The following is a 27,868-nucleotide window of genomic DNA, read 5'->3' on the forward strand; positions in this document are numbered from 1 at the left end:
ACAAACTGTCAGTGACGCACACCCTGCAATAGCCAATAAGGGGGGTGTGAAAGAATGGGCTGTCCGGTAAGCTACAATAAAGCAGCTATAACCTGCTGAGATCCGAGAGGAGAGCAAAGCTCAGCGACTTGGGCAATAGTGCCCGGAGCAGCGATCTAAGCCAGATCCAAGTGCCTATGTTCTGTCTCTCCGAGTCTTCTTGGCCACCACAAGGCATCCGATCTGCCAGCAAGAAGTCTATCCAGAACCACGAGGCTAACGATCTCACCTGCATCTCCAGACCAAGACTTGACTGCTAAACCAGGTTCTCTTTTGAGTGACACTTGAATGGTCAGAGAGCAAAGGTGGACCTAGAAGCTCCAGAAGATCTTGCCTGAGCGAGCAGACGTCTACTGCGAAGGTCTTCCTGCTGCCCATTTGACCATCCGCCTAGACCAAGAGCATCGGATTTGGAGAACATCTCTGGTCTAGACCTAAACTCATGGTCCTTGCTCGCTGTCAGTTCAGGGTAAGATTGTATGACTAGTAGATTGTACATCATATGTGTAGAGAGCAGGTGACGGTATCTCAGGTGGCTTCCAGTTCCCATCACATGCTTATCTGGTGATGAACTTTCAGAACTTTCCTGAAGGCTTCTTGGTAGAGAGTGGAGTCTAGTAGAGGAACATCGCTCAGTCCTACACCTCAGCCTAGGAGTCCGCACGGACATGGATCCCGTCAAGTCAAGGCCATTGCCAGAGAAGAAACCGGCCAACTGCAATGGATTCCTACAAGAAGATAAGAAGGACTCTTCCATGGCATTGAGCCGAGTAGATCGGGGTAGGTCTGAGGTGAGCACCCCACCCCTGGAGAGCTGGAGAGAAGAAAGAACCCGCAGTGAGGAAGACAATGAACTAAATCTACCCACCTTGGCAGCCGCTTATAGTACCATCCTGCGGGCACTTGGAGAAGACCCTGGAAGACAGGGACTACTGAAAACTCCATGGAGGGCAGCAACCGCCATGCAGTTCTTCACCAAGGGCTACCAAGAGACAATATCTGGTAAGTGCTTCATTATAGGGAAGACTTAGGCAACCTGTGGCTCGCCGAGGGCGCTGGAACTACAAGTTTCAGCATGCCTTGCTGGGTACACAGCGTTTCTTGGGCTTTCTTGAGAGTATCTGACACCTTTAGAACTTTAATATTACAGTTTTGTTGTAAATATCTCTATCCCCTAAAGCAGAGGTCAGAAACCTTCGGCACTCCAGTTGTGAAACTACAACTCCCAGCATACCCTGACAGCCAAAGGCTTTATTATTCCAGCCAAATGCAATCAGGGCATGCTGGGAATTGTAGTTTCACAACAGCTAGAATGCCGTAGGTTGCCGACCCCTGCCCTAGAGTACTACAGTCAGTTTTTCACTTCGGACAAAGCTGGGTGACAACCAATATAGCCGCCACTATACCCTCAGCGGTGGTCTTCTAGGTTTGCCAGACTCCTTAACTGCTTAGTTACATAGCAATATGAGAGTGTGAGAGGAGTCTATACATAATTTGACATATTTGCCATTCAGGATCCTGGAAAAGCTGAATGACAACCTCTATGGGATTTGTAATGGCGACTATATTGGTTGTCAAACAGATTTTTTCAGTAACGGACGGCTTAAAAGAATCGTACTATTGGTAGGAGCAATTATCCAGACCCTGAAATGTTCATTTGAGCAGCTTATAATATACAGCAGCATTATAAGACGAGCGGCTGATATCAGTCACACACAAATGTATCTGGAGGTTCTCGGCACTAGAGATACAGGCGGTAATGTAGTGATGGGGGATGGGGCAGGGATTTTCCAGGCTGTCAGTCATGCCATTAAAGAACATTACAGTCAAACTTTTCAGGCTGATGACAGAGAACAATAGTTGTCATTTACCTGCACTGCAAATGGAGTCAGAATTTGGGTTGGGTCCCTTTAATAATTGCTGCCAACCAATAGTAAGTTGGCGGAGATATTGGCAAAGTGTGGTAAATGCCGTGTGACCGTCAATGTCGTCAGCGATGGGCAGAATTGATTGGTTGGGAAGAGGGGAGTGAAGCGCTCAGGCTCCTGCTCACCAACCAATCACCCCACAGGGTTAAAAGTAAATGAAAAATGTTACCCCAAGTTTACGAAAAAAAAGCATGCAATTTTTTTGGGGCGGATTATGTCATTCATATTGTATATTTGATACCTAAAATTCTGTAGCTAAAGCTTAGTGTTTCCAAACCTGCCCACGTCATTACAACTTACCCAAAGGAGTCCGGCGCTATCAGGCGCAGGCGCATCACACACATGAAGCCCGAGGATAGTACATCCAGCTTCAACGAGCTGCACAATGTACCGTCCTCTGCTTCATGTGCAGGCACCCGATGCCGTTCCAGGTCTCTTCTCGGTAAGTTGTAAGTTACTTTATTTACTATTCCCTAAATGTCAGTTTTTGACGTGGTCAGGTTTGGGGCTCTAAACCCATAGCTCCCAACATTCAAATATCGCAAAGACGGGCACATTTTTTCCCTTTTAAGTCACACCTCTAATCCCGCCCAATCCCCACCCACACACACCCGCTTCATCCCACACAGACACAGTATCGTGCTCCCATAGTGCCTCCCACACCGTATAATGCCCTCATAGCTGCCCCTATACAGTATAATGCCCTCATAGCTGCCCCCACACCGTATAATGCCCTTATAGCTGCCCCTATACAGTATAATGCCCTCATAGCTGCCCCCACACCGTATAATGCCCTGATAGCTGCCCCTATACAGTATAATGCCCTCATAGCTGCCCCCACAGTAGAATGCCCTCATAGCTGCCCCTATACAGTATAATGCCCTCATAGCTGCCCATATACAGTATAATGCCCCCACAGCTGCCCCCATACAGTATAATGCCCCCATAGCTACCACCATACACGATAATGCCACTATAGTTGCCACCATACACTAGAATTCCTCCACAGCTGCCACATACAGTATAATGCCCCAATAGCAGCCCCATACAGTATAATGCCAGTGCCCACATATTAAGTGCCACAGTGCCCATATAGATAGTGTCACCTCCCCCCCATAGCCATTTGGACTCCCTCTAGAGACGGAATCCCCAGACAGATAGTCGGCAACGCTCTGGCCAGGGGTTCCTCTATGGAGAAGCCACTAATTTCACTGTCCATATAAGAACAGTGACGTCATGGGCTTTCCCGTGCTCTGTGCCCCGAGAGTCCTCTGTACTAATGCTGAAGCAGGGAGCTGACTGTTCCCTGCTTCAGCATCAGGTCCAACTGTATTTGCATCCTGAGGACGCAGATACAGTTGACACCGGGAGTCCGGGGACATATCACCGGCCGCGCGGGACACCGCCCGAAATCCGGGACTGTCCTGTTGAATCCGGGACTGTTGGGAGGTATGATAAAGCCCAGTTGCATAACAGCATGCTGGTGGATTAGTGGATCCAAACCTACTGACAGGTTCCCTTTAAGGTTTTCCGAGACTGTAATTTTGATTGGTCTACCCTTAGGATAGCCCATCAACATCGGATCGGTGGCGGTCCAACTTATGGCAACCCTACTGATCAGCTGAATGAAGGACTTCACTTAAATGGGGATGAGCTGCACGGTCGATTTGCTTTTCAGGAATCTGGGAAAGCTGGGTGACAAACGTGACATAATGACATGCTGGTGGTTTAGTGGCTACAAACCTACTGACACGTTCCTTTATGGCTTAGCAATAGAATTTGTCATTACTGTCTCATTGGGGGTGGGGGGGGGGGGTGTGCTAAAACAGTGGTCGGGTCCCCACCTCTATCACTACCATCAAGCACGGGTCCTACACTTAATGGAGCCCCATAGGCTAATCTCGGGGTGGGGTTCATCCTTCTCCTATACACCCAATTCATGCTCTACCATCCACAATCAGTCCCCATACAGGACTTTGAGCACCACTCTTAAACCTGTACCTTACTGTGCACATTTTGTGGGTACTTATTGCCATGTTTTATTGGTTAAAGGGCACCGACGTGTTAATAGATGTCATTTTCGTAAGAGTCAACGGAGGCACTTTTTTTATTTTTTATTAAGGGTCAGTTCTAAGAAATGTCTCTTGACGTGCTTCTGTGGAAAGTCCCTTGTGGTTTTTCTAGCCCATGCTTTCCCACCACTATGATTAATTCCAGAAAAGAAAAAACCCATAAGGCTATGTTCACATAGTGTGGATACGCTGCGAATACGCCGTACACAGCGTATCCACCTTGGATACCAAATTGTGGTGCAGTTTCTCGGCCGGAATGTCCGCTGCGGAAAATAGCAGCAGTCACATGAGCGGAAAGGTCATTCCTGGACCTAGAAGCAGAGAGTTCTGGGTAAGTATAATCTTCTTTTTTCGTTCCGAGTTTTGCGTCAGAAACTCAGTTTTTTCGGCCGTAAAAATCACAACATCTGCTATTTGTTGCGGGGTTTACCTCCCATCGAATTCAGTGGGGTAAACCCACAACAGAAAAGCAGCGATGTCAATTTATGCTGCGGATTTAAAAAAACGCACAGCAAGTCAATTTCTGAACGTTTTTTCGGCTTATTTTTTACGCTGCACGTGGATGAGATTTGTTCAAATCTCATCCACTCTTTCCACAATGAAATAGGTTGCGGAAAATCCGTAGCATTTACGCCACGTTTGAAACCGGCCTTAAATAGTGCGGTCACAACACATCAGACTCTAGAACAGCGCAATTTTCAGGCATGTGATCTAGAGTAACATGAAGCTCCGGGGATCCAAATCTGTACAAGGGGAAGCAGGAAATCGTCTAACGTGTCTAGCAAGTTTTCAGGGACTATTCAATTTATGCATCTTTTATTTCCAAAACTGGCCTGGTTACCGATAGCAACCAATCACAGCGCAGCTTTCATTTTTCCAGAGCAGTTTAACTGGTTGAGGACCGGCCACAGTATATATACAGTTAGTCGCAGGTTAAGCTTGATGCCCGAACGATTGGGCAGCTCAATGTCGGGTGCCCGGTAGTCAGAGACTGCCATGAAGAGAAGACAAAAGCGGTTTTCAATGGGCTCAAATGCGGTGTATAGAATAGAGGCAGCAACAGCTACTGGTCACATGATCGCCGGGATGGCGGTAGTAAGAGGCTGCTGATGGATCTAACCAGACCTAGCACAGCCCCAACCGTGACAATAGTCCCTATATCACGGCTGATTTCCCCTGTAACTAGGGTTGCTGTGCAGTGCCAGTTAGACCATGTTCACACGGCGGATTTTGCTTGGCGGGTCCCGCCACAAAATCCGCCGCAGAATTATTCCTGCCGCCAGCCTGAAGATTCCTACTCTCCTTCACTTCAATGGGAGGTTTGGGAGGAATCCGCCTGAAGATCGGGCAGGAAGCTTCTTTTGTCCGCTAGCTAAAAAATAATAATCAGCTAGCGGGAACAAGAAGCGTGCGCTTTCCATTTAAGTGAATGGAAAGCAGAATTTTGAGGCGGAAATCAACCGCAAAAATTCCTCCATGTGAACATAGTCTTACAGTGGAAAATTATAGCGTCAAAATAATTAAATGAAATAATAAAAGTCCCCCAAAGTTCTTGTTCGACTTTTGATGGACAGGCCATAATAATAATAATAATAATAATAATAATAATAATAATAAAATAGAACATGTCCTACTCTTGTCTGTTTTTCACGGAACAGTCTCGGTCGTTTCATTAATCTGGTCCGTGATACAACGGACTGCACACGGAAGCCATCCATGTGCGGGCCGTGTTTCACGGATCCGTCATTAGCGGCCGCACAACGGCCGACGGATGTGTGCATGCAGCCTTAATAAGAGGTGAACCTCAGTCAATACACAACGTATAAGGCCTTATTCACGCGAGCGAATTTCACATCCGTGTTGCGCGTGTTAAAACAACAGACGTCACACAGACCTATGCAATTCAATGAGGCCATTCAGACATTGTGTTTTTCATGCAACTTGTGCATTTTTTGCACATCAATGGTTGCGCAAAAATCACGCAGCGTATCCGCTCTGTGCGTCCCAGGGAATTCCGGGCGAAAAAGCGCACCAAACTGTGGTGCAGGTTTTCAACCAGAATGTCCGCTGTGGAAAACTGCTAACAGGCCGGCCTCCTGGGATGACGTTTCATCGCAGGAGGCCACGCTGGACGGAGGAACACAGACTCCTGGGTAAGTATGAGTTGGTTTTTTTCTGAGTTGCGTTTTTTGAGGCGGGATCGCTGCAAACCCGCAGCAAAAAAAAACCACAACTGCCATTTGTTGCGGGATTTACCTCCACATTGAATTTAATACAATTGACATCCTGCAGAATAATATTCCGCACCGCAGGTCAATTTCTGAGCGTTTTTTTCCGCTCAGTATTTACGCAGTGTGTGGATGACATTTGTTTTATGTCATCCACTTTGCCGCTACTGTATTTGCAGCGGATTTTCAGCAACGAATTCCATTGCGGAAAAACTGCAGTATTTACACAACGTGTGAACTGACCCTTAAAGTGGATCGGTCATCATAAAATGACTTCCTGTCTTAGGGCAGCATATTACGGGTACATGTCCGATGTACTATTAGCGAAAACGGCACAAAGAAAAAATATATATATTGTGCCGTATGACTAATAAAGAATACAGCGGACTCCTAGTTAAGAGTCCGCTGTATTTACTAGGGGAGCACTCCCCCAGCCCCCTATTAGTGATTGATGGCTGCCATACATACATACAGATACACGGCGGCCATCACTGGAGAGAGGAGCGCTCCCTAATAAATACAGCGGATTCTTAACTTGGAGTCCGCTGTATTCTTTATTAGCTGCTAATAGCCAAACGGTGCAATATATTTTGTGCTGTTTGCGCTAATAATGCAGCGGAACTGTCCCCATAATATGCTGCCCTAAAAGAGGAAATCATTGTATGGGCAGAGATCCCCTTTATGAGATTGTTCATAGTAATCATGACTGCAGCACATAAAGGAGAATCTGCCTGGTTATCAGTAATCAGATGGGACAGACATTAATATCCGACCTCAGGCCGCCTGATCTGCCTCCTCAGAGGAGCCCGGGCCGCGTCTTGCTGCAGCTCGCAGACTGGTGACGAGACTGGCAAGATTAGATCAGACACAAAGATATCACCGCCGCGTCCGTGAGCGAGGGGGCAAAAGAGTTCAAACCAGGAACACATCACATAGAAGAAATATATATATATATAATATATTACATCGAGGGGTATGTGACCATTCCTGCAATGACACATTTACCATCTTCAATATAACGGTAATCTGAGCGGTTGAATCGGGCGTCATTAACATTGTCCCTATAACGTTTTAAGCGCACGTCCGCTTTGTCAACAAGTTATTTTTTTTTTAATTTCTCCACTTTTATTTTGCCCCTATGCAAGTAGTTGTGGTTAAAAATCTTCTACCGTTTTGTGTATACAGCTCCTGTGCGGACCTACGTCTCCATATGAATATTCTATTCTGCTCTTTGTGAGATATAGTGGTCTTCTACCTGGGTAAAAGATGCTACCACTAATGGCAGCTAAACCAGTGCCCATTGAGGTCCTGATATTGATGCCCATTACCAGTGCCTCGGGAAGTATCAGAGTTGTGTTTGGAGAATTGACGATCCTCACAACGCGCACACCCACTTTTTGGAGTTGTAATTTTGTGTTTTGCATTAAATAAGTCAGACCGGGTTATATTTTGGCGATTCGACTCAGTGGCGTAGCTATAGGGGGTGCAGACGTAGCACTCCCATCTGGGCCCTGGTGCCTGAGGTGGGCCCACAGGTCCTTCTGCCACACAAGAAGAAGCCACATAGTATTTGGGGTCATATTGCAGATTTTAAATTTGGGCCCAAGAGCTTCGAGTTACGTCTCGGACTGCGCTGGTCAATCTATTTGTGTCATACTCCGCCCTTCGCTAAGTATATGGCGTCATGCAAATGACTGTATTACGGATCAATGTGGGCGCGTACTGTACCTATATATTGCTTGCTGTGTTATGTAGGTATTGCATTGCTTCTAGGAGGGAATATGGTGCCACATGGAGAACCTATGGGTTTAGAACATGAACCTTTTTGGATTCCATGTGCCACCCTTCAGGGTCGGTGCATATACACAGCCAAGTCTCATACATGGTACAGGGTGGAGAGAGAGAGAGAGAGAGGAGGTATAACACCGAATTGCAAAGGAGAGAGGGGCTTGGGTCCGGAAGAAACGTTAACGCCAGGAGAAGCAAGTTTAATGTGTGGTGGGGGAGGGGTAGCCAAGATTCTAATTAAAAAAACAAAAAAAACACAGACACGCATGTCGGATCCTAATTACACTGTTCCCATTTATATTATCTATGGATTGGATAAAGAAATAAATTAACTATAAGGAGCTGCCCCCGTCTCCCTGGATCAGCCGACCCTGACTCCATGCTAAACCCATGTCACCATATTGCTGGAATATTTAAATTATTTTTACTCAATTCGCCAACAGAGACGCGTTTCTATAGAGATATTTAATTTCCAGTCTCCCGGACGCAGCATCAGCATCAGCCCATCACTCTCCCCATTCACGCAGCTGTCACACGTCTCTGAGGCGGTCACATAAAGGGCTTTGTGTGCTTTCTCCTGCAGCACCTGCTGTTTACTTGGTGAAATGCCCTGTAACCTCGCCGCCGCCGCCGCGTCTGTGCGACTGCAATTTAAGCACTTCCTGAAATTAACCTGGTAATTGTAACTCTGTGTCCATATCGATATACAGGTATTTCAAATTACAGCGGCTGCACCTACAGAGGAGTTATGTATCAGCTGATGTGCGCCGTCCTGCAATTTAGACACAAAAAAAAATAAAAAATAAGAAACCCCAAAAACGTTTTCATTTAAACATGAACTTCAAAGTAATGTGAACTGGTTTATAGTTAGAAGTCGATGCAAATTGCACCTTTGAATAAATGTTGCATCATTTTTTGGGACCATGATACTTTGCAGCAGGATAGCGTGAATGCATGGGCGTAGATATAGTCGTGGCAGACATAGCAGCTGTGATAGAGGGAGAGGATAGAGGGAGAGGAGAAAGGGGGAGGAGAGAGGATAGAGGATAGAGGGAGAGGATAGAGGGAGAGGATAGAGGGAGAGGATAGAGGGAGAGGAGAGAGGGAGAGGAGAGAGGATAGAGGAGAGAGGATAGAGGGAGAGGATAGAGGGAGAGGATAGAGGGAGAGGATAGAGGGAGAGGATAGAGGGAGAGGATAGAGGGAGAGGATAGAGGGAGAGGATAGAGGGAGAGGATAGAGGGAGAGGATAGAGGGAGAGGATAGAGGGAGAGGAGAGAGGATAGAGGAGAGAGGATAGAGGGAGAGGATAGAGGGAGAGGATAGAGGGAGAGGATAGAGGGAGAGGATAGAGGGAGAGGATAGAGGGAGAGGATAGAGGGAGAGGATAGAGGGAGAGGATAGAGGGAGAGGATAGAGGGAGAGGATAGAGGGAGAGGATAGAGGGAGAGGAGAGAGGGAGAGGAGAGAGGGAGAGGAGAGAGGGAGAGGAGAGGATAGAGGGAGAGGATAGAGGGAGAGGATAGAGGGAGAGGATAGAGGGAGAGGATAGAGGGAGAGGATAGAGGGAGAGGATAGAGGGAGAGGATAGAGGGAGAGGATAGAGGGAGAGGATAGAGGGAGAGGATAGAGGGAGAGGATAGAGCGAGAGGATAGAGCGAGAGGATAGAGCGAGAGGATAGAGCGAGAGGATAGAGCGAGAGGATAGAGCGAGAGGATAGAGCGAGAGGATAGAGCGAGAGGATAGAGCGAGAGGATAGAGCAAAATATTAATAGAACTGATTTTCAATTGCAGAAATTTCTACATCAAACTGAGCCGCATGTGACTGCACCCTTAGGGTATTTTCACATGCAGTGGTTTCAGGCGTATTTCGGGGCGTTTACGCCTCGAAAAACTCCTGAAAAAACTGAAGCTGAACGCCTACAAACATCTGCCCATTGAAATCAATTGGAAAAGCTGCATTTAGTTCATACGCGGCGTCTTTTTACGCCTCTGTTTAAAAAACGGAGCGTAAAAAGAGGCTCCGTAAGAAGAAGTAGCATGCCACTTCTAGAGGCGTTTTTTTAAGCTGATTTTCCATTGAACACTATGAAAAACGCCTCAAAGAGGTGTTTTCCTTTCATATAATGACCACAATCCTCATATAATAATAACTTTCACCTTGACTCTGCCCTTTGTATATTGATAAAGGCAGCGATGGTGTCCATGTAACCTAGGAATATTATCTGCTGAACATTGAACAGTCCTGGAATCCACCCCTGTCAACCTTTCTACCTGTTACTAGTGAGATAATATTGATTGCTCATGTATTTCACTGTATGACTGAACTCTACTATGGTTACACAACATTCAGCGCCTTTGAACTAAACTTTATTTTGCTAAATATTAATTGCATTATGCATCATATACAGCAGAAATCAGTGTTCTCGCTAAAGTCATGGGAAAATTTCAATAAGTGCAATTATTACTAGTGTATTTGGGAAATAAAACTGGATTAGTGTAGTACTGGCTATGGCCACCAGGAGGCTACTATTTACACTGCACATATAGTGTAATTTGTACTCTACAAGAGGCAGGATTGTACATATCATATATAAACCAACAGAATATGGTAAGTCTGTGGCAACCAATCAGGAGCTATGTTTTTTTTCTAATCTATGCTTACAAGATGAGCATAGAAATTGGTAGCTGTGAGCAACATCAATGCTCCTGTTTGCTCAACTTTTCTCCATACCCCCCTTCCCATGTAATTGGGTTTAATTGTTAAATGTCAGCCTAAACTCATCACCTCCTTTCATCAATGCTACAATAAGGAACAAACATGATCAAACAACATTTAAAGAGTGATTACCTTTATGGAAGGAGGAAAATGACGCACATTTGTGTTTCCAAGGTTACCCGTATGAGGCGCACAGGACACAGGAAATTAAACTGTCCTGTTATCACGGTCTGTTCAGTACATAGATAGAGGCACAGCAGCACGGAAATAAGCTACTGAAATAGCCATAAAATATCAAGTAAAAATTGTATTTCATTTTCTTAAAGGGCAAACAGTTACAGTTGAAATTAACATCACAGTAACCATGTATAAGAATATAACTACTATAATACTGCCCCCTATATACAAGAATATAACCACTATAATACTGCCCCTATGTACAAGAATATAACCACTATAATACTGCGCCTATATACGAGAATATAACTACTATAATACTGCCCCCTATATACAAGAATATAACCACTATAATACTGCTCCTATATACGAGAATATAACTACTATAATACTGCCCCTATGTACAAGAATATAACCACTATAATACTGCTCCTATATACGAGAATATAACTACTATAATACTGCCCCCTATATACAAGAATATAAACTACTATAATACTGCTCCCTATATACAAGAATATAACTACTATAATACTGCCCCCTATATACAAGAATATAACTGCTATAATACTGCTCCTATATACAAGAATATAACTACTATAATACTGCTCCTATATACAAGAATATAACTACTATAATACTGTCCCTATAAACAAGAATATAACTACTATAATACTGCTCCTATATACAAGAATATAACTACTATAATACTGCCCCCTATGTACAAGAATTTAACTACTATAACACTGCCCCTATGTACAAGAATATAACTACTATAATACTGCCCCATATACAAGAATATAACTACTATAATACTGCCCTATATACAAGAATATAACTACTATAATACTGCCCTATATACAAGAATATAAACTACTATAATACTGCCCCCTATGTACAAGAATATAACTACTATAATACTGCTCCCTATATACAAGAATATAACTACTATAATACTGCCCCTATGTACAAGAATATAACTACTATAATACTGCCCCTATGTACCAGAATATAACTACTATAATACTGCCCCTATATACAAGAATATAACTACTATAATACTGCTCCCTATATACAAGAATATAACCACTATAATACTGCCCCCTATATACAAGAATATAACTACTATAATACTGCCCCTATGTACAAGAATATAACTACTATAATACTGCCCCTATATACAAGAATATAACTACTATAATACTGCCCCCTATGTACAAGAATTTAACTACTATAACACTGCCCCTATGTACAAGAATATAACTACTATAATACTGCCCCTATATACAAGAATATAACTACTATAATACTGCCCCTATGTACAAGAATATAACTACTATAATACTGCCCCTATATACAAGAATATAACTACTATAATACTGCCCCCTATATACAAGCATACAACTACTAGAATACTGCCTCCTATATACAAGAATATAACTACTATAATACTGCCCCCTATATACAAGAATATAACTACTATAATACTGCCCCTATATACAAGAATATAACTACTATAATACTGCCCCCTATATACAAGAATATAACTACTATAATACTGCCCCTATATACAAGAATATAACTACTATAATACTGCCCCCTATATACAAGAATATAACTACTATAATACTGCTCCTATATACAAGAATATAACTACTATAATACTGCCCCCTATATACAAGAATATAACTACTATAATACTGCCCCCTATGTACAAGCATATAACTACTATAATACTGCCCCTATATACAAGAATATAATTACTATAATACTACTCCTATATACAAGAATATAACTACTATAATACTACTCCTATATACAAGAATAGAACTACTATAATACTGGCCCCTATATACAAGAATATAACTACTATAATACTGCCCCTATGTACAAGAATATAACTACTATAATACTGCCCCTATATACAAGAATATAACTACGATATAATACTGCCCCTATATACAAGAATATAACTACTATAATACTGCCCCTATATACAAGAATATAACTACTATAATACTGCCCCTATATACAAGAATATAACTACGATATAATACTGCCCCTATATACAAGAATATAACTACTATAATACTGCCCCCTATATACAAGAATATAACTACTATAATACTGCCCCTATATACAAGAATATAACTACTATAATACTGCCCCCTATATACAAGAATATAACTACTATAATACTGCTCCTATATACGAGAATATAACTACTATAATACTGCCCCTATATACAAGAATATAACTACTATAATACTGCCCCCTATATACAAGAATATAACTACTATAATACTGCCCCTATATACAAGAATATAACTACGATATAATACTGCCCCTATATACAAGAATATAACTACTAGAATACTGCCCCTATATACAAGAATATAACTACTAGAATACTGCCCCTATATACAAGAATATAACTACTATAATACTGCCCCTATATACAAGAATATAACTACTATAATACTGCCCCCTATATACAAGAATATAACTACTATAATACTGCCCCTATATACAAGAATATAACTACTATAATACTGCCCCCTATATACAAGAATATAACTACTATAATACTGCCCCTATATACAAGAATATAACTACTATAATACTGCCCCTATATACAAGAATATAACTACTATAATACTGCCCCTATATACAAGAATATAACTAATATAATACTGCCTCCTATATACAAGAATATAACTACTATAATACTGGCCCTATATACAAGAATATAACTACTATAATACTGCCCCTATATACAAGAATATAACTACTATAATACTGCCCCTATATACAAGAATATAACTACGATATAATACTTCCCCTATATACAAGAATATAACTACTATAATACTGCTCCTATATACAAGAATATAACTACTATAATACTGCCCCCTATATACAAGAATATAACTACTATAATACTGCCCCCTATATACAAGAATATAATTACTATAATACTGCTACTATATACAAGAATATAACTACTATAATACTGCCCCTATATACAAGAATATAACTACTATAATACTGCCCCCTATATACAAGAATATAACTACTATAATACTGCCCCCATATACAAGAATATAATTACTATAATGCTGCCCCTATATACAAGAATATAACTACTATAATACTGCCCCCTATATACAAGTATATAACTACTATAATACTGCCCCCCTATATACAAGAATATAACTACTATAATACTGCCCCCTATATACAAGAATATAACTACTATAATACTGCCTCCTATATACAAGAATATAACTACTATAATACTGCCCTCTATATACAAGAATATAACTACTATAATACTGCATCTATATACAAGAATATAACTACTATAATACTGCCCCTATATACAAGAATATAACTACTATAATACTGCTCCTATATACAAGTATATAACTACTATAATACTGCCCCCTATATACAAGAATATAACTACTATAATACTGCTCCCTATATACAAGAATATAACTACTATAATACTGCCCCCTATGTACAAGCATATAACTACTATATAACACTGCCTGACTAATATTTACAAATTATGTGTTTTTATTCAGTAGATGCAGAATCTCAGAATTACTAGGCTCCATTCTCATGTATATTTGTCTGGCCCTGAGATTGCAAACTGAAGGGGGAGTGGGGGTAGCCAATGTCTAAAAATGTTTTTGTTTTTTTTCTAGACGTGTTGAACGATGCCATCTTTGATGAAGACCACGATGAGATGGTGATTGTGAAGGACATTGACATGTTTTCCATGTGTGAACATCATCTGGTTCCTTTCATTGGAAAGGTAAAACTCTGCCGCCAAAAGGTTTATTACTGTCTTTAATTAAGTCCATGTCCTCTTTAACATCATTTTGTTTTTTTTAACCTTATTAGATGCAATATTTGTGCAAATTAATTTCTTCATATATCTTTATAGGGGGTCAAAGCTCTGTTTACCTGACATTCTGACTGTTTGCAGCCACCACTAGGGGGAGCTTAGGAGCTTACTGCATGTATTAAACTGAATAATAATAATAATAATAATAATAATTTAAAAAAAAAGATTCAGTAAGCTCCCCCTAGTGGTGGCTGCCAGCAGTCAGAATTTTATCATATAACTCTATAACTATGAAGTAAACTTGGAGCTCTGTATGAGAAACTTCAAGCTCCGATTGCTATAAAGATATATTAATTTCAGCACAGAATGTTTTATTTGAGCCAGTGGAGATTCAATCAATAGATTAATCATTATTTCCCCATAATAACCAAATAAAATAGATAAAAATGAGAAGATGTGGATTTATATCCTTTGGACGTGTCCTATACAGATAGGTCCTAGGAAATATCATGGTCCTTCAACCTCACAACTTTTTGGCTGAAAACTCATGCACATGCAAAACTTCTCACAGTTGAGGGTTTGCTACAATTGCATCCAGTCTAAATAATACATTGCGAGCTAAATACATAATCACCACAAATCCTTAGCTTGCTACATTGTATCAGGTGAAATTATGTATTTCAAGCTATTTAGCTGAAATAGGATTGTCTAGAGTGGATACAATTGTGGCAAATTCTCAGCTTTAAAAATGTTAGGTGTGTTCAGGTTTTCAGCCGCCGGAAGTAATATTATTTCTGTTCACTGACAGCAAGCGGTGATCCCTTGAAAAACACCAGGTAAAACTGGTACACAGTGTTATACCTAGTACAGGACCTGAAGGGGCGGTGCATGACACAATCATTTGGTGTTCTTTGAATCAGTGTCCTGCTCGGCCCCCTTTACATATATCAGTTTTAGGGCTTAGTCACATGAGTGTTAAATACGTCCGTTAAAACAACGGCCGTCACACAGACGCATGTATATCAATTGCTTCAAGAGCGTGTGAAGGGTCCATTGAAGAATAGAATATGTCCTATTTTCTTCCGTTTTCACGGATCCCTCCATAGACTCAATCTATGGGGATCCGTGAAAACAAGTCCCACACGTGTGAAATTCGGACGTGAAAAATTGCCTTTTTTCGCGTCCGAGTTTCCCCACGCTCGTGTGAATAAGGCCTTACCTAGAGTGTTCCTTTAAGAAGTATAAATGATAGAACTGCAGGTTTAGTCAATTACCAGATCTCTTCCATTCTCCTAACCGATCAATATATGAGCCCGAGTCTGTACAATCTCCTACTTATGTTTCATCTTTGCAGGTGCACATAGGTTATCTCCCAAACAAACAAGTGCTGGGCCTCAGTAAGCTGGCCAGGTGAGTTCACGTCCTCCGTTCATTGATTATTTTTCTGTTAGCCATTTAATTAAAATGGGCGAAAAAAAACACTGACTGAACCCTGCAGGGAGGTCACATAATACCAGAGGAGGCGCCCGGCCCATCTATCAGGATAATGCACAATTAGGCGAAATTCACACAGCGTTTTGCGCGCGTTGCAGTTTCGTGTTTCATCAGTGAATGATGCGTGGCTGCGTGATTTTCGTGCATATGGCATCGTTATGACACTGTTGTTATGTTTAGAAACAGAAATGAAGGAGGTGCTTTTATTTTTGCCTTCATTTCTTGAACACGCGCAGCACATGGAATTGCGTCCGTGTGCCGCGCGTGATTTTCACGCACCCATTGACTTCAATGGGTGCGTGATGCGCGAAAACCGCTCAAGTATAGGACATGACGTGAAAATCACGGACTGTCTGAACGGCCCCATTGAGTAACATAGGTCCGTGCGACGCGCGTGATTTTAATAAATAAAATACAGTAGCATCCCCCCCCCCAAATACACGGTCCTAAAATAGTAGTAATAATAATAATTTAAAAAGTAGTAATAATGATAATTATAGTAATAATAATAATACTTAGGCTAAGTTCACACTTGCGTTGTTTAATCCGTTACTCTGATCCGTATTTAAATCAGAATGGATCCATTAACTGATGCAAACGGATTACAATCAATGATAAAAATAACTCATCTGTTAGATATCCGTTTTTTAGAATGAAGAAAAAAAAAGTCCTGTACCCGGTCCTTGTACCTCCGTCAAGAAAAGGGATGACTAACATTACGGACACGAACCCACGCTAAAGGATGCAATTCAAAATTCCATTGATTTCAATGGGATTTTTTAACGGATCCGTTTTAATCCGTTATTCTGATCTAGAAACGGATCAGAGTAAAGGATTATACAATGCAAGTGTGAACTTAGCCTAATAATACTAGTAATTATAGCAATAGTAATAAAATAAATAGTAGTAATAATAATAAAAGCAATTATAGTAATAACATTTTAGTAATAAGAGTAATAATATTAATATGAATATTAATACTAGTATTTATAGTAATAATAATGGCAGTAATAACAAAATAGTAATGGTAATAATAATAATAACAATACTATTACTAATAATAACAATAGTATTTATAGTAATATTTATAAAATAATAGTAGTAATGATAATAGTAATAATAATAAGAATAAGAACAATAGCAATTATAGTAATAAAATAATAAGAATAGTAATAGCAATAATAACAGCAGCATTATAATAATAATAGTGTTAATATATGAATTTATAGAAAAACAACATATATTATTACATTCACATCTCTATTGTTGCATGGAGGGTTCTGACACAGGGATTCATGACTACAGTAGTTGGGCTTGAGGGGGAGGAGCATGACACAGGGGGAGGGGACAAAAATCTTACATAGACTCAAGGATGCATTTACTGCCAAGAGTGCCTATACTAAATATTGACTTGAAGGGGTGAATATTTATTTATGAATTCAGTTATTTTGTAATATATCAGACATATCACAAGATTAGTCCAAACAGAAGTACAATTTATCCTCTAAGTAACAAGAGACTCTCACCCTATACAAATCCTCCACTAAACGGACATTATCCCTAAACTTTTAGGTTTCTAAAAGGATTATTTGCTTAAGATTTGTTCTTTATCTACTGGTCGCCTTCATCTCACGCGGTGCAGAGTTTTCCAATTAAATTTGACATTTAATTCTGCAGAGGTTTGTGCCAATAAGGCAAGCAGATATATTTAATAAGAAAAAGCAGAGGCGAACAACGACTGACCATAAAGGGTGTGTATACCTTTGCAAACATTTATTTTATTACTCCGATACAACTAAAATAAAAAGATATATGCAACTTTGAAAACAGTTTTATTTAAAGATCTCCTACTGTTTGTTGTATACAGCTCTTTGCAGACCTATTTGTCTCCATGGTAACAGACAACAAACAAACCCTGTGTAGTCAGATCCTGCAGTCATACTCTCGTCCATCTGTCTCCTACGTCTCGCTAACATTCGGAAGGTTAGCAAGTGTTACACAACAAATTGTGCATCAAAGTTAGGACTTTGCACAGCATTGAATCACGAGACAAGTTCCCATGTAGTCGTAGGGTCCTATTGGTGTAACTGCCATAGAGCCAATTTACTGCACTGCTATGGGGTCTAGTCATTAAAGCTGCCGAAATTCTCTCTCCATTTCCCAAGTCAGTGCTTGGAGAGGAGATTTTTGGCACTGGATTCAATTGTCCCAGAATATGGATTTATTTTTTAATTTTTTTCAGGGGGCTCAATGGCTAAAGTAATTTTCCTTGAAGAATATGTACACCTTTGAATTCTTTTTTTTGTTATTATTAAATAAATTTGTGTGTGATTTTAAGCACTTTTTGAATTGACTTTTATTAATTATTTGCTTTTGCTTTTTACGATACAGCTTCTATGTCTCCTATATACATAGAAGCTGTATCTTTCTCTCTCTGCCCATCACATCAGTTCAGCTGAACTGGCGGCTTGGCTGATAGTGGGTCCGGTTTGTGTCCCTCACTAAGATGTGATCGTTATTAGGTGGATCCTTTGTGTCAGAAACACACAGGACCCGCTCTCAGCCGAGCAGTTAGTTCAGCTGAACTGAAGGAATGGGCTGAGAGAACGATACAGCTTCTATGTATAAAGGATACATAGAAGCTGCATCGTAAAATGCAAACGAAAAAAAAAATATTCAATTCAAAAAGTGCTTAAAAATCACAAAACGGATTTAATAATAACAAATATATTAAAAGGTTTACATATCCTTTAAGGAAAAACCCTTAAACGACTGAGTCCCCTGGAAAAGAAAAAACTTATAGAATTCTGTGACAATTGAATCCAGTGCCAAAAATGGAATAGTTGGTATTAGAGAACATCCATGTGTGCGGATATAGTCATGTAATGATACAATGATGAAGCTGAAATAATGGTTTGGCTGAGAGCGGGTCCCGTGTCTGACACACAGGATACACATAATATCCATCACATCGAAGTGAATCCTGTGTGAAGGACACAAACAAGACCTGCTCTCAGCCAAGCCGTCAGTTCAGCTCACCTGAACCTGTGTCCCTATGCCCGGCCAGAGTTCCAGGGTGATTGCTGTAGGGGCCGGTGGGGTGGGGGGGGGGGGGCAGCGGTAGCAACCTGCATCCCCATGCCCAGCCAGAGTTCCAGGGTGATTGCTGGAAGGTCCCGGTGGGGGGGGGGGGGGGGGGCAGCGGGAACAACCTATGTCCCCATGCCCAGCCAGAGTTCCAGGGTGATTGCTGGAAGGTCCCGGTGGGGGGGGGGGCAGCGGGAACAACCTATGTCCCCATGCCCAGCCAGAGTTCCAGGGTGATTGCTGTAGGGTCCAGTGGGGTGGGGGGGGGGGGCAGCGGGACCAACCTTTATCCCTATGCCCGGCCAGAGTTCCAGGGTTACTGCTGGAAGGTCCCGGTGGGGGGCAGCGGGAGCAACCTGCATACCCATGCCCAGCCAGAGTTCCAGGGTGATTGCTGGAAGGTCCCGGTGGGGGGGGGGGGGCAGGGGCAGCGGGAGCAACCTGCATACCCATGCCCAGCCAGAGTTCCAGGGTGATTGCTGGAAGGTCCCGGTGGGGGGGCAGCGGGAGCAACCTGTATATACACAGGATACATAGAAGCTGTATCATAAAAAGTATCATGTTTTTTTAAATAAAACTCAATTCAAAAAGTGCTTAAAATCACAAAACACAAACAATAATAATAATAATAAATAATAATAATAATAATATTCAAAGGTGTACATAGCTTTTAAATAAAGTTTAATCACTGTATAATGAAAGGTTCTGCAACTTTCGGATATAGTTTTGGGCCACATATTTAGACTAAGCCAGTCTTAATAAAAAGCAAGCTAGAATACGATGAAACAAATTTATTAGGAGTCACACCACACGCCTCTTAATAAACTTGTCGCATCTTCAGCTTTCCGTGTGAGACTGAAGGAAATCTACACCAGCCGAGCTTGTGTAAATATCCGCTATAATTTACACCAGTATCTGGCGTAAATTATAATAAATGCGTTGGGCCGTGGTTGGCGTCGCCCCCTTCTGCCAAGTCCCACCAACTTTTTTGAAAAAGTGGCGAGAGAGGGGGAAACTACCCCAATAAAAAACATCTACATTTTGGCGATTTTTGGCACGTTTGCAACATTTTTACACCAGATAACTGGCATAGGAAGATAATTCTCCCCTTTGTGTTTCAATTCCTCACCATTTTGAAGATCTCTGTTTGCCGTCAGTGAAAAGGAACAGACGTTTTTTTTTTTTAACAGTCAGAGGCTTAAAACCGGTATAAACCTAACAGCTGAGGGTTTGCTACGATTGCATCCAGTCTAACCAACCTCTGTGAGCTAAATACATCAGCAACACAAATCTCTATGCCGTGTATCAGTGCAAGTAAAATGCTCACAGAAGATTGTCTAGACTGGATACAATTGTAACAAACCCTCAGCTGTAGAAAATTAAATCAGAACAGGTTTTCAATTTCTGGATGTAAATAAGAATGTTCCCATGCGATGACAAGCAGAGATCTTGAAATTTTTAGTAATTGAAACACAATGTATATTATAACTTTTCATTATACAATAATTACGCCTTATTTACATAAAACTGGATAAATTGTAACAGTATGAATTTGCTGTACTGGGGCCATAAGCTCGTGTGAAACCAGGGCAATGACTACATAGAGGTTACATGTTCTCCTGTCGCTTGTGTTGGTTTTCTCTGGGTACTCTCTATATTCCGGAAACATATTTGGGTTACATTGATACCATAGAGCCAGACATAGCAGCTATGGATCCTCATGGGTGGTGCTAATCCATGTGGGCGTTTACCTCTCCACATGTACTGTAATAATAGCAAACAGAACAGGAGGGAAATGGTCCAAGATATACACCAAAATGTAATGAAAGGGGGGGGAGGGGTACGAGTGCTAGGGTCTCAGATTCTGTAATGGGTGGTTTTATGGTGGAAACAAGCACCAGGGGCACAAGTTTAAGTTGTGCTATTATCCACCCATCCCCCCAACTATAATTTTAGTGGTGTTTTTATAAAATTGGCCTTTGTATCCGGGAAATTCGACTGAAAGCTCCACCTGGGACAGTGACTGATGTGTCAGAGTACATTCTGTGTACTGCGCTACTCAATATGTCTCCGAAGCTTTATGATAATAATAATAATGTACATAAATTGTCTTTGTTTTTCTAAAGGATCGTGGAGATTTACAGCAGACGACTACAAGGTAAGGAACCCGTCACTGTGGATCCTGATCGCTTCCGACGTCTCGAATACTCTGCCAGCCAGTTACTCTTTTGTTAGTAAAAATAAGAGGTCAGCGGATGGTTCATAGACAGCGAGTCAGATGGGCAAGGTTCTTAGCATCAGAAAGGCCACGATTACTTTGTTGACATGGTTAAGATGCAGCGATGCGAGCGCCCTTTATACAGATCATAATTGATTTGACAACATGATCTCAGCAGTGACCGGAATGCTGCATACACTGAATATTTACATCATACCTGACTTATTATATAGTATTACATTCCAGATTACAAAAACATTCCTTGTTATCGGCCGCAGGGTGTAGGTTGAGAGGCCTTGTGTGATCGCTGACCCTTTGTTTTTCAAAGAAACTAATTGTCCCTGCTGAGATCCATCAAAAAAGTGAGACTTTAAAGTGATTCTCCACCTTTTAACATTAGGTCATTTTTAGCTCCAAAATTCTGTACCGATTAATTTCCTAATATACTTTTATAGAGGTTGGAGCTCTGTTTTTCTGATACAGAGCTCCAAATCCTCTGCTTAGATATAAGAGCGTTAAATGATACAATTTTGGCCTCTTGCAGTGACCACTAGGGGGAGCTTACGGCATGCTTCTTATTTTAAGGAATTCAATGTATAATAGTATACAGTAAACTCCTAAGCTCCCCCTAGTGGTGGCTGCAGGTAGGAAACGTGTTATTTTTACATCTATGGCTGTGCAGGGGATTTGGAGCTTTGCAAGTTCCAATCGCTTTGAAGATTTATTAAGAAATTCATTAGCACAGAATTTTGGCTCGATTTAGATGAAAAAAAACAACAAAGTTGTATTCAAGGGTGGCTGTTCACATTAAGGCAATGCTCGCTGGGAGTTTCCATGGAGAGTTAAAACCTGTTTCAATGCTCTTTAAAGCGGATCTGTCAGGTCGGTAGGGCAGTATAGGACAGAGGAAAACTGACAGACCCAGACTTTAAATGAGTTGACCATTGGTTTACAAGGCAGACACCTATAGGTGGCACTGGGGGAAAAGTTTTCGTCCTTCAAAATATGTATAACACCAACACATTAAAAATAGCAAATGTGTAAATCTGTATCATGGGTGAAAAATGACAATAAATTACATTGTTTTCTGGTGTCTCGACAGTTCAAGAACGCCTTACCAAACAGATCGCCGTTGCAATTACAGAAGCCTTACAGCCTGCCGGCGTGGGAGTGGTTGTGGAAGCTACGTAGGTCTCATTTTTTACTTTTGCAATAACAGTAAACAACAATATATCAAACTGGGGATGATGGTTAAGAAAAGTTGCCAAAGGCTCAAAAAAAATGTGTTTCTCAACCCTATAACCATGGGGTAACCCCTCAACATTTTTTCCATTCCCAGGGAACCCCTACTCCCAGTCTTACCACAAAGAAGTTTGGTGTAGAGGGAGGTTAAGGCGTAACCAAACTTTCAAAAAACTTTTGACATGTCAGAAGTTTTGATTGGTGGCGGCTTAGTTTCTGATCGGCTTTTCTCGGAAAGCCGAGCGAGTGGTGTACGGGCTCAATAGAAAGTATAAGTCCGAACACCACTTTGATCGGTGGGGGCCTCAGTGCTCATACCCCCACCGCTCAAAACTTCTGACATGTCAAATTGTTTGCCCTTTAAGCCAGAAATTAGGATTATAGAATGCATAGACATGTTTTGCTAAGCAAATTTAAATCAGTTTGCTATCTCTACTGTAAAATGACAGATCTTCATGCTACTGTGTTCTGGGGAACCCCTGTCCAGGCTCCAAGGAACCCTAGCGTTTCCGGGAACCCTGGTTGGGAAACATACATACATCTGGTAGCCGCTTATCTCCTGCGGGAACAAACGATTAGGCATGTTGAAATTCAACATCCCCAATTCATACACATTAGATCATCAGATGTTCCTGTTGAAACTCCCGGCGGTTTCGGCCCCTGTTAATCCAGGTGTATGATAATCATCATTATGGTTCAGCCCTGACTATCCAGCTTTACAGAAAACACCAAGTCATACAAGCAAACAGAACAAGTCAGCAGAACATCAGTGAAATCTATTTTGTGGTCTTGACCTAAATAATAATTTGTCTCTTTTTGTTTCCAAAAAGTCACATGTGTATGGTCATGAGAGGGGTGCAGAAAATGAACAGCAAGACAGTAACCAGCACCATGCTCGGCGTATTCCGAGAGGACCCCAAAACTAGAGAAGAATTCTTGACCCTCATCAAGAGCTGAACTAGTGCCACAAAAACGTCTGGAGAGATGACGCCGCTGCCGGAATCTGCTCATCGATGTCTATGTGTCTGGTTCAGTTGTCTTAGTCTGTGGTTTAACTACTGTTCTATGGTGACGGTCTCAATGTCATTTTATGGTATTCAGTGTTTACGTTTCTAAAAAGAAATTAGAAAAATATCCGGGGTGGATTGAAAATGTAGCAGCAAAGGGCACAACCTCATCCTTTGACATGTTTACATTTGTTGAGTCCTATCAAAGCCTAACCCTAAATAGACAATTACTTTTTGGACCTGGTACAGAATGGCGCCAGTCGTCAATGACCGGACACTTGGTACTTCCCGTCTTGCATCATGGTCAGGTCAACTAAGACCACAGCTATTGTGTCTATGACTAATAGATGGTTGACAGCTGAGAAGCAGTGGTCTCCATCCTGTGGCTCTCCAGCTATTCTGAATCTACTACTCCCAGCATGCCTTGTCAGCTGCATGTTGGGAGTTGTAGTTTAATAACAGCTGAAGACCACTGCTGAAGAGGAAAGCATGGTCCAAGGTATTATAGAAAGATGGCTTTGCAAGTGGAATGAGGTCATTTATGCAAAAACAGCGCCACCCCTGTCCTCCGAAGTGGACAGTGCTAAGCTGCAATACCAGACACAACCGGTGGACAGGTGTGGCACTGTTTTTGAAAGAAAGCAGCCATGTTTTTCTAATCTTGTACAATGCCTTTGACTCAACTTGACAGTTCTTCTTGCCTATTCCAAAGTCTTCTGGTGTAGACCTAGCGTGACAAGCGAGACAACAGACAGCAAACTCATCGATCACAGCCAAGCTTGTTAGAAAGCTGGATTCCATCTTATGCGAAGTCTCAAACCATGATGTTAATTTCACATTAAAGGTGGTTGTCCAGTCCCTAAAAATTGATGGCCAATCCTCAGGATAGGCAATCAATATTTGATTGAGCGCTGCGCAGTCGGAACCCGACCGATCAGATATTGATGGCCTATCCTGAGGATAGGCCATCAATTTTTAGGGACTGGATGACCCCTTTAATTCTGAAAATATATATGTGCCAGTACGTAAAGCAATGGTCCCCAACCTGAGGTTCTCTAGCCGAGCCTACAACTACAGCATACCCTATCAATCTCGGACTGTGAGGGAATGCTGGGAGTTGTAGTTTTGGAACAGCTGGAGAGCCACAGGTTGGAGACCACTGACTTTGACTAATAAAGTTTCAGAATATAATGTATGTGCTTCAAGGAAGAAACTTGTCTTCGTTACATACCTAAACCACAGACGCACTTCAAATTTGGTCACAAAAAAACATACATTTTACATGCCTAATGGAATGTAACCAGTCAGGCCGACCCATGCTAGGGCACTGTATCGACCAAAAACGATGATCCAATAGTTGATCCAAGTAACACATTCCCCATACGGATGTGCCCAAAGACGACGCAGCCGGTAATTGTCCTACAGATACTAAGGGTAAGTTCACACTAGCGTTAGTATACGCTTACCTCTCTTCCGTCAGGACGAGAGGATCAAAACCGTAAACGGAAAGCAACGGTTCCGTTAGAATTACCATTGATTTCAATGGTAATTATTTTGTTTCAGTTGCTTTCCGTTTGTCTCCGTTCGCTAGTTTTCAGTTTTTTTTAACTAAAACAAAAGTCCGCAGACTGCAGTTTTGTTTCCGTTCAAAAAAATAAACGGGAACCTGGCGAACAGAGACAAACGGAAAGCAACTGAAACAAAGGAATTACCATTGAAATCAATGGTAATTCTAACAGAACCGTTGCTTTCCTTTTACGGTTTCGATCCTCTCGTCCTGACGGAAGAGAGGTAAGTGTATACTAACGCTAGTGTGAATTTAGCCTAACTAGTAAGCTACAAGAGGGTTATGTGATTTCGGGCATTTTTACTATGTTCCAGTGGACTGTGTACTCCACCAAAATATATTTCGGGAAAAATCGGGAGAATGACGGACACAGTGCTGCCAAGTTGCTTTTCCCTGTATTTTTGGCAGTCCAGCTTTAATCTCAGAGAGTGTGTCTGGTTGCTAGGGATTCACTGCCTAACAACCCCAGCCTTATATATGGGATTGTCAGACAGTATGTCCCTAGCAACCAGTCTGTCTCAGATTACTAAGGTCTTTGGCTCAAGATAAGAGGAATTGTAACTAAACTGAAGGCAATGTATGGGTAAGGAGGCTCGGCAGGTCCTAAACCAGGCTCTTTCTCCCTTACAATAATAATTTTGAAGAAATCTACTTATGTGGAGAACCTCTTTATACCTTGGTTATGTCTAATTGTTTGTCTATTATGTTTTTGTGTTTCATGACTTGTTCCAAATATCGTCGTACATGTCAGTTTCATCTAAGATCCCCGAATTGGGTCAATGACCGATAATCGCATCCCGGAGCAGCTGAAACCTCCCATGATTATTAATTTATTTTTCACACATGAAAAGTCAAGAGTCATCTTAAAGGTATCGTCTGGTATAGAAAAATCTGCGTTAGTATAGAGGGGGTCCCCCATTCAGGACTCTCATAAATTAGCCAGTGGAAAGTGGCTGAAAAGAGCCTCTGAAACTCTGGAAGTCCCTAAACATCTGTGCAGTACATGAGCAGGCCATTGATTTCATTAGGACTTGTGTAATGCTTCATTTCACCTGTGAGGGCACTGCAGGGATATAGAACACTTGCTGCAAGGTTCTCCACAGATTACAGCTGATCGCTGGGGTTCCCAGCAGCGAGACAACATGTGATCGGCTTATCATCAGAAAACCCATCTAAAAAAATAAATAAAGGGATTGTTTAAACTGGACAACCCTATTAAGAAATAAAATCATTTTGTATAACGTATGGGGACGAGCGATCGGTGTAACGACCGCTCGTCCTCATCCATAACTCCGTGCGACAGGAGCAAATGAGCGCCGATCATCGATGTCTCGTTGATCGGCGCTCGCTGCACCGGCCGATTGTCGGCTGGTGTAAAAGGCCCTTAAAACTTTATATCCAGCTTTATTCTTACTTTTTCAATACATGCTGATCATTATAGTATTTATTTGCTCATCATGCTATAGGTATATATGTATTTTGGAGAAATTGGATCATAGCAAATGTTTTCTGAGGCAACTCCACCTAACTTTGATGTATAAAATTTCAAGCCATTTCCTATATTGCCTCCTATTGTAATTGTTCCTTGCTGCTCTCCTTACACAAACAGGCGGAGCCTCAGAGCAGACCCCTCCTCCTGGGCTTCCCATTTAAGGGAATGAAGGGAGGAGCTAGACTACCTGCTGCCTATTTGTTAAAGGGGACCTGAGAAGAGTAAAAAATAAAAGTCATCAGAAATGTGCTAATTGTTCAGTCTCGGCAGATGAACTTTCAGAGTTGGGTGGAGTTGTCCTTCAAATATATCTACTTCTCTGCTCCTGTTCACATTAATGATTAGAAGGAACAGCAAACTGCATCTCACCTATCCAAACGGAGGAGAAGCGAAGACGTATCTATGTGTATGTATTTATAACCTCCTGTACATTGTCTGCCATGTGCCTGTGGTCTATAGAGCGGTTTGTGAGTATTTGTCTCGTTTGTAACCAATAATATTTTTGGGAAAAATTTCTCTCACCCTGGCAAATATACCCGGTATATACCAAGACTACCCAGGCAGAAAACAACTTTGTGTAATATGATGTTAAGGTCCCTTTAAGGGATTGAAGAAGGAATGTCCTTTTACAAAGTGGTATAAAGTGTACGATATAGAAGTATAATATAAGTGATTCTGTACAATTCAAGTTGTGGTTATTTAACTATTGCTATTGTATTTTACATCTTATGTTCAGCACAATTAATAAAGCACAGGTAACATCCGCCGTTGTATTTCTTGAAGTTTTAACCCTATAAAAGGTCCAAGCCAATTTTGGCTGTTGTCTCCTGCAGTCTAGCAGCCATAACTTTTAGGCCTAGTTCACACAGGGTTTTTTTGTAGGTAGAAAAAACCTGCCTCAAACTTCCTTCAGGAATTTTAAAGGCAGATTTTGAACTCCCTCCATTGTTTCA

General features: G+C 41.4%; 1 protein-coding gene across 1 annotated transcript; it reads left to right on the plus strand.

Moving 5' to 3' along the window:
• Positions 1-63: 63 nt before the first annotated feature.
• Positions 64-27,678, plus strand: GCH1 (GTP cyclohydrolase 1). The gene is made up of 6 exons (XM_075844137.1): positions 64-1,041; positions 14,666-14,775; positions 16,163-16,218; positions 21,516-21,547; positions 22,710-22,794; positions 23,680-27,678. The coding sequence occupies exons 1-6, from the start codon at positions 708-710 to the stop codon at positions 23,804-23,806; spliced, it is 744 nt and encodes a 247-aa protein (XP_075700252.1). The 5' UTR covers positions 64-707; the 3' UTR covers positions 23,807-27,678.
• The last annotated feature ends 190 nt before the right edge of the window (positions 27,679-27,868 follow it).

The sequence above is a fragment of the Rhinoderma darwinii genome, chromosome 12 (genome assembly GCF_050947455.1).
Source record: "Rhinoderma darwinii isolate aRhiDar2 chromosome 12, aRhiDar2.hap1, whole genome shotgun sequence".
Lineage (NCBI taxonomy): Eukaryota > Metazoa > Chordata > Amphibia > Anura > Rhinodermatidae > Rhinoderma > Rhinoderma darwinii.